General features: G+C 33.7%; 1 protein-coding gene across 18 annotated transcripts in view; it reads right to left on the bottom strand.

Annotated features, from left to right (window-relative positions):
• The window catches only part of LOC309879842 (sodium channel protein type 2 subunit alpha), a gene marked incomplete at its 5' end in the record, with an annotated part of 54902 nt that extends 39853 nt beyond the window's left edge, over positions 1 to 15049 (bottom strand). For 3 of the 18 annotated variants that reach the window (XM_082764091.1, XM_082764094.1, XM_082764083.1), the window contains 10 exons: positions 4111 to 4407; positions 6146 to 6352; positions 6491 to 6632; positions 7479 to 7542; positions 7848 to 8120; positions 9174 to 9265; positions 9779 to 9907; positions 11435 to 11524; positions 12444 to 12562; positions 14775 to 15041. In XM_082764091.1, coding sequence (XP_082620217.1) covers positions 4111 to 4407; positions 6146 to 6352; positions 6491 to 6632; positions 7479 to 7542; positions 7848 to 8120; positions 9174 to 9265; positions 9779 to 9907; positions 11435 to 11524; positions 12444 to 12562; positions 14775 to 15041 — 1680 coding nt within the window. Of the gene's footprint in view, positions 1 to 4110; positions 4411 to 6145; positions 6353 to 6490; positions 6633 to 7478; positions 7543 to 7847; positions 8121 to 8986; positions 9079 to 9173; positions 9266 to 9778; positions 9908 to 11434; positions 11525 to 12443; positions 12563 to 14774 lie in introns of all 18 variants that reach the window. The other 15 variants (XM_082764092.1, XM_082764080.1, XM_082764085.1 and 12 more) reach the window with 9 other exon arrangements.
• Between the last annotated feature and the right edge of the window lie 699 nt (positions 15050 to 15748).

Here is a 15748-nt window from a genome sequence, read left to right as displayed (position 1 = left end):
TAGAACTGAACTTCTAAGATAGGGAAGTTCTTGGCTTTTTGAAGAAGAGTTACAGTGCGGAAGAATCATCTTTTTTTTTTTCTTCAGCTGTATCAGTGTGACCATTTGGGGAAAGTGCTTATTAGGGGACCTGAAGTAGAGGGGAAATTTTAGTTTAATGGAGCAGGACTGAGGAAAAGATGTGTAGGAGACATAAGCAAGGTTGGCAGTTTTGAGAAAAAAAAAAACAGGTTGAATTGGTGTGGAGCCATGAGTGTTCTGGAGAGAATTCTATCAAGTATCTCCAGGTATTTGTCTTTTAATCCATCTTCTACTTAGGACAAAGATGAAAAGTCATTTACTTTTTTTCCTTTCTTCATCCTTAAGACTCCTAGGGATTCCAACTGATCAGAACTTTCCTGCCCTCTTCATAACAGTCTCAATAGTGTTGGAACAACATAAGCAATCCTGTAAAACTAGAAGACAGAGGCAACAGCTTGGGGAAGCTCTGGAGGTACAGTATGAACATGACTAGTAGCAGTCTTTTGCACACACCTAGTGCTATAGCAGGCTGCACACCTATCTACCTCTTGGTCATTAGGCAACTCAAAGCAAATATTCACCAGGGACACAGTTACCCAAAGATATCCTCTTACAAATGAGAAAAATAAATCAGTGGTTGTTGGTAATTCATCTTTTAATTACAGGAGCTGCTTAATGGAATGTTCTTCTCCCTTGCTACATATTTTATTAACAGCATTCATGAATAAATGAAATGCGTGCTAACTGTGGAAAAAAAAAAAAAAAAAAGAAACCTTGCACTAAGCTTTCTTGAACCCTCTGTATGAATCTTCATGTCTTGGTATGTTAAAGCTGGTTTCAGATGATTCTGAATTTGTTCACAAGTTTTGCAAGTGAAAATGCTTATATGCACTAGCAGTGCTTTTTGTCCCAGAATAATTAAATTGAAAGTGAAAGCTACACTAAAGTATATAAAAACCTATATTAATATTGAGAACCAAACACTCTAAATATATGCATACATCACCACATATGCATATATATGCATACTCAGATATTTATGTGCATACACATAATGCATGTGCTGAACATGTTTTCCATTATGAGATGTAGTTTTAAGCTCTTACAGCTACGGCTATCCCAATTTTTAATAATTTGTGATGAAATTTTCTGTGCTGGCTGTCAGCCTCAGGCTGTTACTTGAAGAATATCAGCCAAATGGCTAACCCATTTCTGTAAAGTTGCCTGGGAAAGAGAAGAAAGAAGAAAAAAAAGGAAGGGGACAGGAGAGGAGAGGAGAGGAGAGGAGAGGAGAGGAGAGGAGAGGAGAGGAGAGGAGAGGAGAGGAGAGGAGAGGAGAGGAGAGGAGAGGAGAGGAGAGGAGAGGAGAGGAGAGGAGAGGAGAGGAGAATTGCGTATGCCTAAAGATTTTATTTTTTTTCCTTAAAAAAGCTCTAGTAGTTATAGAGCATGACACTGAATTCTGACAAAGTAGTAAACTAATTATTGCACAATTTGCCATTTCTTTGTACATATTTATATGTACATATAAATTTGCCATTTATTTGACCAACTTACAGTCCTTCAAAAAGTCACATGCTTGCAAGGTTCTGGCTTACTATTATTGCTACCCTTCTTTTTCAGAGAATGTTTCCATGGCTGCTATGTTTTGTGTGTTGTCCAGTCTTTCCGATATATGTTATCATGCTCTGAGCACAGCTAAATGGATCAGCCCCCTCAGGGATTTGGGAGGACTAATGCATGCTTTGAAAGTCCCTGATGGATTTGGACAAAAGATACAAGCCAAAATGGCTGCAATTCTAACAGATGTAGAGACAGAAAAATATATGACTTCATGCTCCTGGCAACTAAGATCTGAAAGCTTGGCTTTTCATGGAGGCTGTATCATCCATTGGCACACAGACTAGTGTGTCAAAGGACAAAACCCCTACAGGGGCTGCCTGGGTAGATTATCTCTCTTTAACATTTTACCATCTTGCTTCATGCTTTGCCATCCTGTTTCACTTGGGAGCTAAGCAAATGGATAACCAGAAAAAACAATACCTTCCTTTACTTGTCGTAGTGTCCATGATCCTTCCACTTAGGTAGTAGTTCAGTTTATTTAAATGCAATCAATGTTTGTCCCAAAACATTTTCACGATTGTAAAAACAATTACTTAGCTAATTTTTAATTCAATTAATTATCCTCATTTAGATTATTTGCATGATGCTAGTCTCTGTATTTTTAAAATTGTAAATTACTTTTTTTTTATTTTTTTATTTTTAAATTTTGGGTGATCACTTATTTGCTTCCTCAATATGTCTCAAGATGAGCCATTTCCTGTCTACTATACCATTTCCTTGCTTTATTTCAAACCTAAGATATATAGAATATTTATTTTCACTTTATTCTGATGGATTTTTGTTCATTCTGCAACATGATTTCACATCTAATTTTAATATTATCGGAAGTCATTTCAAATGCCCTGCTTTCCTAAGCTTGCTTGTTAAGGTTCTGTGAAAGTTTCATATTTCTTCATGATAGTTGATAGGATGAAATTTTTTTGAGTTTCAGTACATAAAAAAAATACATGCAACATTTTATCGTATGTTAATAAAGCTACAGAGTGCTTATCCTGTCTACTGAATCTGTCTCAAATTGTCCTCTTCTCATTGTACATGTTTCTGAACTAAGTGTTTTTTCTTCTGATCCTTTAATTCTGCATTAATAAATATATACATCAATAAATATATTTTAAAAAAAACATAACGTATTCTTTAACCTGTCCCTTCACCTCAGCTATATAAAATAGCATCAGGAAAGTTAACTAAACAATGGAGAAGCCTATTTGTGAGTAGTTAAAGCACAGTACTAGCAGCTAGAAATTCCCTTCTGACCAGACTTTGTCGTTGACTCTTTTCTTCAGTATTGTCAAGACATTCAACATCCTTGTCTAAGAGCTAAGGACTTATAAACATCTAACTCAGGGAGAACCATGCAGTCTAAAATGAGATCCTTAGTTGCAACTCTTTTGTGTTAGCCTGACTCAAAGCAGTTTCCAATTAATGAAATATTTTTTGGAGAAGCTTTGGCCCAAAATTAATATATTTTATTAGATCAGAAATATTCTTTTACAATATTACCTTACAATTTCCTTACATTTTATTTATTTCTTATCCAGAGAAACACTTGGGCATTCTTTGTCTCAAATTAAGCTTTCCTCCCCTCAGTGCACAAGGTATTTCTGCCACCAAATCTCGTATTTTATGTCAGGCTGTACATTAACCCACCTGATAAAAACATTAAGCAGGATAAGCATTGGAGATCGTCTATTGCCTGAGACCGGACATGATCATTTTGAAGAGAGATATTTGGAATGCTTTTTTCTGTAAATACCATAACTGTGTGTAGACTTTGAAGCAACAGAAAAGATTCCTTTGATTTAATGGGGTAGAGCTGTGAAATGTGGACTAAATGGTTTCCAGAAACAGATTTTCTTAAACTACTTTTTTTTTTCTATGATTGTAATGATTCTCCTCCTTGTATAATGAGCTTACTGGGAAAAAGAACAGTACTTTTCTCATTATCTACCATATAAGAAGCTAACTAAGAACAGCGATAGAAACTGATGATAGTATATAATTTCCTATTCTGGGCATTTTGATAATGTGGTCTGCTAAAATATAAATATATATTTATATATATTTTTATATATTTATATATATTTATATGGTTTCGAAAAGGATTCAGAACAGAGAACCTATAATTGATTAATGCAAATATATGAGTTTTAGTCAAAGTCTTTGACTACTCTCTAGTCTACCAAATACATCTTCAGAAATACATTTTCAGAAATGTTTTAATTAAGTTCAGAATTATCCTTGGTATGTTCTTTTTATTCCTTTGCTAATAGAATGGGTCAAACTACATCAAAGTATAACAGTTAACACTATTAACAGTTTTTTTCTTCATTCACCTTTAACATAACTTCCAATAGGTAAAGCTGCTCTTTTGTCAGTCAAAACCAACTTAGAGTAGATGTACATGATTTAGTGAAAAATAAAAATAAAAATAAATAATAACAAAATTTTAAAAAGAGGGCTCTGTACCTGGTGGGGAGATGTGAATCTTTTTTCATATGTCAGTTGACTTCCTTCTGTGGAGAGGCGGAAACTTTTCCTTCTGATACTGTCTTCTGACTCTGACTTGGGGAACTTGTCAATATCTCCTTTGTCCTCTGCTTCCGACATTTCTTTCTGTCTTCTTTTCTTCCTTCTGTTTCTTCTTTCTTTAGCACTCTTTGAGCTCAACTTTGATGCTTCTGAAGAACTTTCCAAGAGTTCTCCTAATCCCCCTACACCACTGAAGTCTCTTGATGCAACTGATGCTGCTGCCACTGCTGCTGTTGCCTGGCAGGTTACAAAACATGGTATTCTCAGTAGGCCAAAACCAAACAATTTTACAGACTTTTATCAATCATTTTTGTTATCACTCAGGCAGTCCTGCTTGCTGTACACCTTTCAGTGAGAAGATACACACAAACAAAATGAACCAAAGGTAAACTATTGAGCCCCTCATCGTTTAGTAGTGTGAGCTACTTGAAACATTAAATTTAGCGGTGCAATTTCATCATTATTCCTTAAAGACTTACTGAACAAGACACTGGTCTAAAATTAAGGCACTTAGGAAAGTATAAGCGTGGGGCTTTTTCATGTATTTTGGAACTGCTTCCAGACCTTTTCTTGCCTGACATTATGTTCTAATTCAGCTGATTCCTTCTGAATCTTTACAGAGAAAACTAATCCCTAACTTCCACCATATGGGTTATTGTATCACGATCCAACTAGCAGCCTGAAAGAAATTTAATCCAGCCTTTCTTCACTGTCTTTGCAGTCTCCTCACTTTCCGTCTACTTTCACTGGCAGCAGACACAAACTTCTCAAAGACTTAGGCATGTCTTTTAGCCCTATCTCCCTCTTCATGTTACTTTCCAAAATTCCCACTCTAACAGCATTCTGTGATATATTTTGAGTATATATACAGATATGCTCAAAAATATGTATACTAAAAAGTACATATATAATATATATACACTTTGTAATATATGCTTTTTAATTATTCAGCAAAACATTTTCACGTACAAAAGGAATCTTGACTCTAATACTGCTTTTCTTATAATTAAATGAGTTGCCATTCATATAAAAAGATGTAATGATGCCTTGGCCTTTATCCAACTTTCCTCATAGTCTGCTTTTTCCATTTCTTTTTAATTCTTGGTCAGTTTCTTCTCTGTCTCCACACTGAATCACACAAACATTTAGATATCTCTTGATATAATTAACAATGGCTTAGTGACTTCCAGGGATGAAAGTGTCATTAAAAATGCAGTCTTTGGTGATATTTAACATTTTTATTAAGTTACATTTTGCAGGATTCTTCTTTTTCCTTGGTGATTTGGAAATGATAGGGCTTAATGACTAAAATAGAGATACGCTAGTTAGATTTCACAGGTCATGCATAAAGGGTTCTTTTTAAGGAAAAAGAGTTTCACTTTCTATTAGCACTTTCTTTATAGAATCATTCTAATTTAGTGAAAGTAGCTCTACCAATATGCTACCAAAACTACAGTTTCATAGAAAGTTCTGATTTACTAGTATTTTATAAACATTGTTCTGTTGAAAATGACTACATGCCAAATGAGAAGTGATGGAAAATCAGTCCAGAAATTAGACAGATGTTTGACTCCCAAAGCTGAGTTTCTGCATATATTTTACAATCAGATATGAAAATTTCACAGACGTATCTATTGAAGTTCATTTTTCTCTTAAAACTGTAAAATATTTGTCTTCTCTTTTCAAAGAAAACAAAGATTATTGGGGAGGAACTATTAAGTACAGCAAGCTTGGAAATTCTCACTCAAACCAGAAGTAACATTACTAGACTTTTTTCACACGGTTAATAAGACCTGTAACATAGAAGCATCATGAACTATGACTACTTAGTCAGGCTTCAAGGACACCATTATCACAAATATTTTACAAATATTTTTTTGGCAATTCATTGAATAGTTTGCACATGTTCTAATTCCTATAAATATATTTCTTAAGAACAAGGCTCTTTAGAAATTACAGTATCCATCATTACCTGTGCTTCTTCTTGTTGCTTCTTCAGCTGTTCCAGCATTTGTTGAAATTCTGCCTCTTTCTGTTCTGCTTCTTCCATGGTTGCTTGATTCTGCTCTTCATAGGCCATGGCAACCACAGCCAGAATTAAGTTGATCAAATAGAATGAGCCAAGAAAAATCACCAGAACAAAAAATATCATATATGTTTTCCCAGCAGCACGTAGTGTCTAGGGAATAAAAGGCATATCTCAATATTAAACCACATCTTTGATACTGCAACACCGTAATGCTTTGCTAATGCTTTACTTGAACATTTCGGCTCATATACAAATAAACCTACTTTTTACGTCATAAAATTTCCTTACCAGCTGATACAGGTTTTCCCAGAAGTCCTGAGTCATTAGCCGAAAGAGTGACAAAAAAGCCCAACTGAAGGTATCAAAACTTGTGTAACCATAGTTGGGGTTTCTACCAGCTTTCACACATATGTATCCCTCTGGACACTGCCTATGTGAAAACCAAATAGGAGATATTAATTCATTAACTTTTATTTTCCTCTGTGTATTTTTATATATATATAAAGTGTTTTGGGACAATATGTGTTATTTTTGCACATGAAATCCATGAATTACAATTAAGTTCATTCAGACAAAAATGTTCTAACAAACAAATATGAGTGTAAACAAAAGATAACCTTTTCATCCATTCGTTACCTGGAATGCCCCAAATGTTTAAATTCTTCTCAGTCACATTTTGCAAATAGAATCTTTACTACAAATGATTAATTTTCTGGCAAAAATACTTGCTGAAATGTTGTTAGGGTTACAGACAGATTAGATAACATTATTAGCTAAATCCAATTGTACTGGGATCACCCACATGAAAGCTGAGATTTTTTTAATAAGCTTCATCACTGCAGCCAGTCTGGTATCAGAGTTCAGTTAAAAATTCTAGCCTAATAATTGGACGCATATGTATGGCAGAGTTTGACAGTGAACTTTGCAAAAAGCTAGACTTGAAAAGACAGATTCAACCTTGTGCTTTCTTAATGTTTTACATATTCTCTGTCTCTGCTTTCATCCTACTTTGTTCAATCAGTTCATTTCCAAAATATACTTTACAATGGTTCAGATTTTACCAACATCAACATAATTTTCCAATCAAGTATGAACAAACACTCTTAATGAATATTTTGATTAGCCAGTGATATTTTGACTTAAGAAATCATTGTTTACCAGAAAAACCCTATAAGATTTGTATCACTGTTAATAGGAAGTTGCAACTGCTATGGATAGATTTCATGTTGTTGCTTTTTCTATAAAACATAACAGAGGATTTTTGAAAGGGTCTTACCCCGCATCAGAGCTATTACCACAGAGTAGAGCATCTCTTTGTCCTTCCAAAATATAAAAATGAGCTGTGTAGAAAGCATTAGAAATATATGTGAAAAAGTCAAATGCATCTTTAAGTACTACTAAATAAATAAATTAAAAAAAAATAACATAATAAAAAAATGGTTATTTGCTAATTACATTGTAGTTTATTTAGGAACACTTCTGGTTATTGTACTTGTTTATTGTATGTGTCTACTATTGGTCAGTAACTGTAAACAGTTCTATATAAGGCATTCTATATAAGCCATTCTTTTTTTTTTTTTTTTAATTACAAATATTTATGTAGATAGCAACAAATATATTAAAAAGTTACATCAGTCATTCTTACTTTCATCCTCAATGTAATCCTTCCAGTTAAATGTGCTCACTGTTGTATTAACAAATGTACCATTTTCATCCATTGTGCTATTAAAGTAGGAAATAACACTTATTTCAAAAGTAGAGTTGTCTGGAGGCCACTGCAGGCATTTATTCCTCAAGTTGCCCATGAACAGCTGCAGCCCTATTAGTGCAAATACACTCAGACAAAACACAGTCAGGATCATAACATCCGAGAGCTTCTTCACAGACTGAATCAGGGCTCCTACAATAGTCTTTAGGCCTGCAAAGAGAAAAGATCCATAGATTTATCAGAGTATCTTTGCCCTCCCTATATAGTTAAGATGTCATGCAGACACTTAAAAGAAACTATTTTTATTTGTCAAAAAGTAAAGCTTCATGAACAGCCTCAGAGCTTGTGAAGATGAATGAAAGAAAAATATTTTTTAATGAATATGCAATGTACATACGTTCAAATACACTGAAAATATAACACAATTATCAAGCAGGAAATTTATCAATCATGCTTTGCTGTTATAGATATGTTTTGATTTCTTAATTTCTCTTTCCATTTAATACTATGCCAATAATTCACTTTCCAGTTTATATTAACTGTAATTCCGGAACAATATGAACTGGACAGAACTGCAAGGAAATTTCAGAAAAAAAAAAAAAAAATTGATAAATTGTCCTGTGCAATACTTATCTCTTTTTTTTTTTTTTTTGTAGCTTTTGTTGTTGTTGTTAGTTGGTTGTCTTTAAGGCAAATTTCATTTTTCATTGGTAAAATAACAGAAAAAAAATTCAAAATCAAGAAAGCCATAGCGCTAAAGCATTTTTAATGTAAAAGAGACAATTTTTCATAATAAAACATGGAAAAACAAAGCAAAATAATCCATAGGCCTTACATTTTTGCTTCATGCAAGAATCTGTTAAACTCAAAGGCTGATTTTGCAAAATAAAAGAAGTTAATGCTAAAAAGGCAAAGAATCATAATCCTGGTTTATGATCCATGCCTTTTTGTTTTGTTTTTTTTTTATTTTGTATTTTTTGCATTATGAGCAACAAATAATAAGACTTATGCTCAAAAGAAGTGAATTCAACTTCAATGGAACAACAGTCAGCCTCAGTGTTTAACCTTGCTCTCACCTGGAATGACTGATATTGTTTTCAAAGCTCGGAGAACTCTGAATGTTCTCAACGCTGAGACATTGCCCAGGTCCACAAACTCTGTCACATATCTGTAATAGGGGAGTTCACACACAAACACATTGACAGCACACAAATAACAATTGGAGTTACAAGGGGCCTAACACCTTACACAGTTACTTCTTACCTGGTATTACAGAAATAGTTTTCAAAGCTCTCAATACTCTGAAAGTTCGAAGAGCTGAAACATTGCCTAGGTTTACAAATTCTGTTACATACCTGTAGAATTAAATCACAGTTATTCAGAATTGAGGCAGAGCTTACACTAATTACGAGGGTCTTCAAAACCTCTGTGGCAACATTAGCAATCATACTCCAAAATTTACCTGTCTCTTCAGTACACCTCTCTTTCATAGGTGTTTATTTTCATCAGTTATGCTTAAATTTCACTGAAGTGAAACTCACTGATTTATATTTGAACAGATAATTAAACTAAATAGCCTGTAATAGGATGGTGACATGAAGTTAAAGGGATGGTTTCCATTCTGATGAGCAGAAAAATGTAGGACATGAAATTAGTGTCCCTCAGTAATAATTATACTAGCAGCTGAAACTCTGTACTCAATCCTGCCGTATTTTACTTTGATTTATGAGTACTAAAATGTGTGACACAGCATCTAAACTTCACAGGTTGCAGAAATTAAATACTTCTAAATAAATATATTTACGATAAGAATAGTATTTGCCACTAATTTCATGCCCTAAAAGCTTAAAAATTCTTGAACCACTTACGCCATTAGAATGACACTGAAGTCAAGCCAGTTCCATGGGTCTCGCAGAAAAGTAAAACCTTCTAAGCAGAAACCCCTTGCAAGAATTTTTATAAGTGATTCAAAGGTATATATTCCAGTGAAAGTATACCTGAAATGCATCAAAGCAGAAAAAACGGATCTTTGCATACTTACGTTTGTAGACAGTGGCATTTTTAATGAAAGATGATTTGCATGAAACGAACAGTTAGAAGTGAAAGGAGCAACTCATTAAGCTGATTTGTCATAATTAATTAATGAATTTAATCATTCAGTAGATAAAATTCAAAACCAAGATACATATATACTAATCCTTTTCTAAAAGCTTGATTTAATCTCAGTGTTTGTGCTTGCAAATAGTGTCAGACTTTAGTATTTATACATACATTTCAGATTTGATATTTATATGTACATTCTCCAGCGTTCATGAGGTTGCCTCTTTGGTTGCATTAATAGATCAGGTGGATGCCTAAGCATTACAAAAATGCAGATATTTTTTTTTAACGTTAAAATCAGAGTGTTTTATGAAAATCAGTTCTGGATAATAACTATATTCATGCATATGGTACATGTTTATTTCATAAATAAACATTAAATATAAGAAAATATGCCCAGAGTGTTATTATTGAACATGTGGAGCATGATTACCGATATAACTGGTGTGGGAACAACCACTCATTTATAAATATAGAATACTCAGTTATAACCAGAGCAATGCAGAGACTTCCTGAGGCCAACGTGGGTCTGTGTGGACCAACCAAAGGAAATCTACCTATGATCCTACTGCTCTTTCAGCCTCTCAGCAACTGTCACAGTCATAGCCACTGCTGAGCAGGCTGGGGAACAGGTGAATGCTATTACAGTTTCTATATATAACATTCAGAGCATGCATTGAAATAAATAGAAATCAGTAACGGCTAGTGGAGAACTCAAAGGAATGAAAGAAGCCACAAGCAGTTAAAACATTTTTTTTTGTTTACCTTTTTTTTTTTTTTTAATTTGATCAATAGCATCATTTCAAAGAAAACATATGTTTCAAAGGAAAACATATATCCGTAGTTTTTTAGAGAATAGAAATTAATGTATAATCATGAACTTGATACTTTGTGGTTTCCTTGTTTCTTTCAGCTCTCCCTTACTCCTTCATAGGTAAGACCCTTTCCTCAGTCATTGGAGCTTCTTGTGTTTTGGGTGTTTTTTTGTTCATGGGAGAGACTGCCCACTGTGGCTAGCACTTGTGAGTTCACATTGGTGAGCCACAAAGAATGTGGTAAGATCATGGATGCTCAAGGAATATATGGCTGGCCTCACCAGTGACGTGCAACAACTTCAAATACACATTTGAAGTACTGGAGCTCTTTTCCGAGCCTGCAGTTCAGAACATCCAAGGGCAAGAGTTCATGTCAGTACTTCACAGTATAAATTCAGATATTCTTCATATATAATTTTAAAGAACAAAGCATTATTTCTAAGACATTGAAATTATTCAGGAAGGAAACAAAGATATTAATTATCTCATGGAACCTACTTCTTTATGACTCTGGAAAAGTACAGTTGGATAAGCAACTTTCCATAAATCTTGTTTGGAGCCACATGAAAATGAAGAAGTAAAAATGAAGAAGTAAAAATGTTAACTTACTCTACATTCTTTGTCCAGTCTGGAGGGTTACTCATGGTCATAAATACACAGTTGGTCAAAATAGTGCACATGATAAGCATGCTGAATAATGTAGATTATAGTCAAGGGATGTAAGTCAGAAAAACATGACAATTTTACAATGCTGAAAGCACTAAAATATTAAGCATATAAAAATATGTACAAATAACATGAAATTCCAAGTGAGACCTGAAAATAAAGCTTTGCACATAATTCTATCTATTTTAAACAATATGCCATCTGGCATGGTATGGTGTACTCACAGTAAAAAACAATGCATGACTTTTATAATTATGGCATGTTTGGGATTTAAATGAAACTTGAACACATCCTTACATGTATAAAAATATGAAATGAGTACCCAAATGTAATCTTTCATTAAAGCTGAGGAATCATTCTAAAAGATCTATGTGCAGGAGCACCTAAGTTGTTATTTGGAAAGGAGTGAAATATATTGGAAAATATTCTCCTTCATTTTGACCTGGATCTTTAGTAGGACATGAACCCCAAAGCTAAAAACACAACACTGAAAAAGTATGCCTGAAAAAAAAACAACAACACAGTTCTTTATTCATGCTCTTTTATCCTTGCTGAGTGAGTCAAGCTTAGGAATACTGGTCTTGGAAGAAATACTGCATTTCGTACAAATACTACTGGTCTTAGTAAATTTGTGACCTCAGATACATTGAAGTGCAATGGTTTGTTCATAGCTGTAGGGCTTTGTATGGGACTAGGCCTCCATTTATATATAAAGCCTGATAGTTGAGTTCTGACAGCTTTAGGTGGTTCAGTAGCAAATTCTCCTCTTAGGAAGTACGATCTTACTGCAATTCACAAGGTGATTTTTTAGGTGTGATCAGCATAAATTTAGTTAGCACAGTACACCCACATGGACATAATCTGTATATCTATATGAAAAGTCATATTCTAGTCATTATTTCAGTCTTAAATGACAACTCTTAAATCAACATCAAGGAAAAAAAAAGGATATGAATGTACCAAAATCTTGATAGCAATTTTTCTTATGGGATTAAAAGGAGTTAAAATGTACAAGGCAGATGTGGCACTGAATCGGAAAATTGCCTTTCCCTTATTCAATACTATGAATGTCTGCAAAACAAAAATTATAAAATTAAAATACAATGTTGACTATACAAGTGTCTTTACCTCCTTATAAAGTATTCCATTCTTCATCTGGTAGTTTCAGGTTTCATTCTACTGTCTATTGCGTGAGGAGAACAACTGATTACAGTGGATTAAGCCTTCCATGGATGATTCTCCAGTTCATTGACTTTCCTAGCATATGAACTGAATTCTGATACTATTAAAAATTGGTTGGAATTACCAGCACAAACGTCATTTTATCAGTAATAGCAAAATATGGCATTTCTTCATTAAAATTCTTTTAAATTTTTGTTTCTGACAAACTAAGTCTTTGATTAAAGTCAGAATTTCAGATTAGTCAAGTACATTCTACCTTGTGATTAAACACAAACAAAACAAAAATTGTGACAGAGACATTCTGAACTCTGCTTTGTATTTGGAACAAGTATGTGAAAGAAACATATATACATATGTATGGTTACAAGGACAAACGCCTTGTCACTAAACAATGTAGCATAATTTAAAATAATTTCTGTCATTTTAGAATTTAAACACTACCAATATGAATTATATGTATCTTCTGAAAACGTGTCTGTGAAAAACTGAAAGGGATGAATAAACTGCCAGCTGACATCATTCTGAGCAAAGATAAGTGTAACCAGAACCTATATTAATAAATCATTTCTTCCAAAAAATGATGTTTTCATTGTGAACAATATGCTCTTATTATCTATGAGCAGCAAATGTAGGTAATTATTATCTTTAAACTTTGACCTGTTAAGCATAGAGTGAGTGTTCACTTTCATTCTGTTCCTGTTGGTGGTCATCGCCTAAGTGTTTTCATTTTTATTCCAAGTATATTTGTATTTGAGATTTACTTGCATCTCTGGTACTCTTTGAAATTTCTCCAGGACATGACTATTCTTTATTCCTTTTGCTCTTTGTCAGTGGTAATGGCTATGTTTTGTGTTACCATAATAGAGCCTTTGTTACGCTCTCAGCAGAGCGTAACACTCAGAGGGTATCACTGGTTTCCATGTTGATTTCTATTCTCTGCAAAAACTTGCCATTGATCAGAAAAACGCTGCCCTCTCCATGGCCTTTGCTGCCTATCTGGTCTCCACCAGAGCAGCGCAAGCAAAAGCAAACATCACTGTGCCACGAAAGAAAACAGGCAAAGGAGCCAGTGCCTGTTCACACAATAACATCATGCATGGCACTAGGGATGGCAGAGTGCCCTCACAGTCATTGGCATTTCTTTCTGCTCTATACCCTTTCACCCAGTTAGGAAAAGTCAACAGATACTGCCTGTCCCAAGGGCCCTGCTGCAGCAGAGCCTGAAGACAGACTACAATTCATGTATGATTTTGTCTGCATCAACATGTTGATGATTAAGAATAGTTTCTGCTAGAAATTGGAGGAGTGATGACTAATTCTATTTAAAATGTCCATTTGTTTTCTGTCAAGCATATCAGGCTGGTATGTAACATAAATACTGGCATCACCTGTGACAAAAGATTCTGAAGTTTACTAATTACTTGCAGCAGACTAAAAAGTCTTCAGTAGTCTGAATTTTTCCAGTTTTGACTACTTTTTCTGATCACTGGAGATCAGAAATAATACTTCAGTACTCATACTTTCTGATACATATTGCTAGACTTGTTTAGAAAGCTTTATTCCTCAACTTACTTATGCAACTTTATTCCAGAGTTGTTTTGCTACTAGATAAAATAAGGGCTTAGTGCACAAAGTTATATTCTAGGTAAGAATTTCTATGAAACTATTTTATAAGACCAAAGATTTAAAACGTCTCTGTGCTACATATATGTATATTTATGTTAGTATATGTTATATAGCTGTAACAGAATCAAGGAATATGGCTACAGTCATGTATTTCACTAACTTGGATGGATGCTACCTGGTTATACACAACCATTTCCAATACAAAATCATGCTTGAAACATTTTGTTTGTCATATCCAGTACTACAGCTACATTGAAATCAGGAAAATTCAGCCATGTTCTTAGGCAAGTTGAAGGAAGTTATATCATCCGTACACTGAGGTAAATAACAAATAACTGCTGAAGTCACAATATAGAAGAGCATAAATCAGTTCTGATAGATGAAAGGATATTTCTATGTATTATTTTGTGATAAAAAATAATCTTTGTACTGCACAAAATTATATTCTATTTTGTGCAAAATAATATTCACTCACTTTTTTATTGATATAGTATGGGTCCAGGTCTTCCAAAGGTTCAGATACCATTCCTGGAGGTATGTCACCATAAATAAATGGCAATGTCTTTCCTGCCTCCAAGTCACTGTTTGGCTTTGGACCATTTTCATCATCATCATCTGTATGTTCTTGCTTGGGCTTTTTAGCTTTTTCTTCTGCAGAACGCTTTTCAATAGCTGCGAGAGAATCTCTAGTAAAATAGCGGAAGCTTTCAGGTCCTGGTGGTACCAGCAGTGCCTGTGCCATGTTTTCATCCTGCAAATTTAATTACTTTTAGCTTCTTGCATAAGAATGACCTACAAAGGAAAATGCAGATAATTTAGGAAAACTGGATTGTACAAACAAACAAAAACAAACAAACAAACAAAAAAACCCAAACAAAACAAAACAAAACAAAAAAACACTTGCACAGAAACCTTTTCCAGGCCTGAAATAGAAGCTGCTTCTTTCAAGGCTGAATAACAGCTAAAAGCAACTGCTCAGTTTATTTAGATATTTTGTAATTTATTTTTCAGCTTTTTCCTGTTGGTCTATAAAATGACACAATTTCTGTCTGCTAACACTGCTTTTTGTATGTCCTTAGACTATCATAATTACAGAAAAATACTGATATGTTTCGTTTTAATTGTGTATTTCTTTTTAACAGTAAGTATAAATGCATAGTCTATGAAGTACTATGAAGAATATAATATAGTATTATGGTTTATAATTTATTACTATTAGTTTAGTTTAATTATTACTATTTTTAGTTTATTACCATTAGCTTTTTAGTATTATATTCTAATATAATACTAATAGTATTATAATATATTAGAATATATATTGTATTATATATTATTCATTATACTATGAAGTATTTACTTCATATAGTGTAGTGTAGTACACTACATGTATATACTATAGTACGTGTATATACAGAGTGCTATACTATGTGAAGTATATACTCGTATATC

The sequence above is a fragment of the Aythya marila genome, assembly GCF_965140915.1.
Source record: "Aythya marila genome assembly, chromosome: 6".
NCBI lineage: Eukaryota > Metazoa > Chordata > Aves > Anseriformes > Anatidae > Aythya > Aythya marila.
The sequence above is the reverse complement of the archived record's forward strand: the minus strand, read 5'-3'. Positions and strand labels throughout refer to the sequence as shown.